At 39.4% G+C, this 2,500-nt stretch overlaps 2 protein-coding genes across 3 annotated transcripts in view; one reads left to right on the forward strand and one right to left on the reverse strand.

The window, feature by feature from the left end:
* The window catches only part of Ttc1 (Tetratricopeptide repeat domain 1), a 538,489-nt gene that overhangs the window by 226,305 nt on the left and 309,684 nt on the right, over nucleotides 1-2,500 (reverse strand). The gene's annotated exons all lie outside the window — the stretch shown is intronic.
* The window catches only part of LOC137623838 (adhesive plaque matrix protein-like), a 15,299-nt gene continuing 13,531 nt past the window's right edge, over nucleotides 733-2,500 (forward strand). The window contains exon 1 of the mRNA XM_068354646.1: nucleotides 733-822. Coding sequence (XP_068210747.1) covers nucleotides 805-822 — 18 coding nt within the window. The 5' untranslated portion in view covers nucleotides 733-804. The remainder of the gene's footprint in view (nucleotides 823-2,500) is intronic.

The raw sequence follows: 2,500 nt of genomic DNA on the forward strand, positions 1-2,500 counted from the left end.
ACCGAAATAAGTTGTCTGAAACCACTGTCTTCTTGTTAATGGTTGACAAGGGTCAACACCATTATCACAATAAAAAAAGAATACAAAAATAAAAAGAGAAAAGATGCACACAGATATAGCCGAAGGCTTATGATGAACATCAGCCCCACCCTGATGGAGAGAGAGAGAGAGAGAGAGAGAGAGAGAGAGAGAGAGAGAGAGAGAGGAGAGAGAGAGAGAGAGAGGCTGTTCTAATTTGTTCTGTTGCTTAGTTTCAAGTAACATCTATTAATGAAGAGAGAGAGAGAGAGAGAGAGAGAGAGAGAGAGAGAGAGAGAGAGAGAGAGAGAGAGAGAGAGAGAGAGAGAGAGCTGTTCTAGTTTGCTCTGTTGCTTAGTTTAGAGTAAAACCTACTAATGGAGAGAGAGAGAGAGAGAGAGAGAGAGAGAGAGAGAGAGAGAGAGAGAGAGAGAGAGAGAGAGAGAGAGAGAGAGAGAGAGAGCCACGCCCTTAAACTGTCCTTCGTCAATACTGTTCATATTTCTCTCTAACACTCACTCTCTATTAACACCCCTCCCTAACTGGACCCATCCCCCTCCTTCCCTCCTACCTCCTCCTCCATTACACCAAAAATTCCCTCCTGGTGAGGTCAGCCTCCTGTTCCTCCTCCCCCCACCGAACCATCTCCCCTCAAAGGCCACCGTATAAAGCCTAAGGGTCAGTCAGGTAAATCGTTCAGTCGTTTCCTGATCTCCTCCCAAGACGTCGGGACGTCTGAGATTCCCGGTTGCAATCCATCAAGTTGGTTCAGCCGTGCTCTTCGAGATGGCGGCTATGACGAGGGTATGTTTTCCCAGTTGGTGAACTCTTGAGTGTACCCAGTTTGATGTGGTGGAAGTGTTAACATGCTTTTAAGAGTGCTCGGTTTCAGTTATATGTAAATAACTTAAATTATATTTTGAGTTTTCTGGTCAAGTCATCTTGAAAATAACTTTCATTTTATTTTCACTTTTAAGATTGTTTTTTTTTTGGGGGGGGGAGGGTGAGGTGGTAGTGTTAATATATTTCTTAAGAGTGCTCAATTTCAATTATATACAAATTATTTCCATTATATTTTGACTTTTTTAGTTGAGTCTTCTTGAAAATAACTTCCTTTTTTTTTGGGGGGGGGGGGGTTTGAGGGGGGTAGTGTTGATATGTTCAGTTTCAGTTATACATACATGACTTCCACTTTTTTTTTTCTTTTGAGGTAAGGTTACGGTGGAATACTGACATGTGCTAGGTTTCTAACTATATACATATTCCAGGGAACTTTATTCACTCTCCATAAAATCATCTTTTAATACGTTTAAGAATTAAGAATTATGATTTACTACTTTATAATGAAAAAATTTTACTCGCTAAAACATTAGTATCAACAGAAATAATTCCACTTATTAATTCCATAAAACTCTGAAAAAATTCAAAATCATTATAACATTTTATGTATCATATATCAAATTCGCATGAGGGTCTGCCCCTCTCTTTTATTCTTCTCCTGTACTTTTCTTCCTCCCTTTTTTCCTTATTCTTTCCCAACTCGATTACCTGCCTTCGGGCTACTAAACTGGATTGCATCCAGGGGTACTCTTCCTTTCCCCATAATCCCCACTTCCCTATCCTTATCCGTATTGCATAATGCAACATCTATTTGCAAGTAACTAATATAAAAGTTATCCAAGTATGCAAAGTCTATGGTTGAGGTGGACTTTTGGATACACCCCTGCCTAGCAATCTGCTGGACTGAGGTTCGAGACCCACCTAGGCTCAATAGTTTATTTAGTGTCTGCAATCTCACTATCCTTGTGAGCTAAGGATGAGATGGGGGGTGGGGAGTCTATAAGTATACCTGCTGCGTCATCTGCAGCAATTGCCTGGCCCTCCCTGGTCTTGGCTTGGATGGAGATGAGACTTAGGCGCTGATCATATGTTATATAATCAGTCTGATGGGGGTCACAGTCCCTTGCCTCCGCCATTCACGAGCGACCTTTAAGCCTTTACTGATATTGTTCTATGACGAATCGTTTATGAAATGTACATCTTTTCAATTCGTAAAATATTCCAGCAATATAGATAAAGGATTACGTCAAAATGAAGTTGTCTTTTCAGTTAATATACAGAAGCAAGGTGCCAATTTATCATATCTTTTATCTTAGTCCTCACTCTAAAATTACGTTATTGTAGTTATTGATATAAAATCTATAAACCTCCAATGAATTAAAATTTCCCTTAGTTCTCTTAGCTATCATTAGGTGAAACATATTTTTCGAAAAATAATCAAAATCGAAAGAAAACCCCAAAATAAATTTTTCCTTCGTCAAAACTCATTTGGGGGGGGGGGAGGGGGTGAAGGTGTTTACAGTCTCCACGGAATAAAAAAAAAGTGAATCTATGACAATAACATGAAAACAATCCTGCATAGACAATTCAATAATAAGAATAACGAAGACGGAAAGAACTGCACCACATTCGAAGGGTTTAA

Source organism: Palaemon carinicauda, chromosome 30, assembly GCF_036898095.1.
Source record: "Palaemon carinicauda isolate YSFRI2023 chromosome 30, ASM3689809v2, whole genome shotgun sequence".
Taxonomy (NCBI): Eukaryota; Metazoa; Arthropoda; class Malacostraca; order Decapoda; family Palaemonidae; genus Palaemon; species Palaemon carinicauda.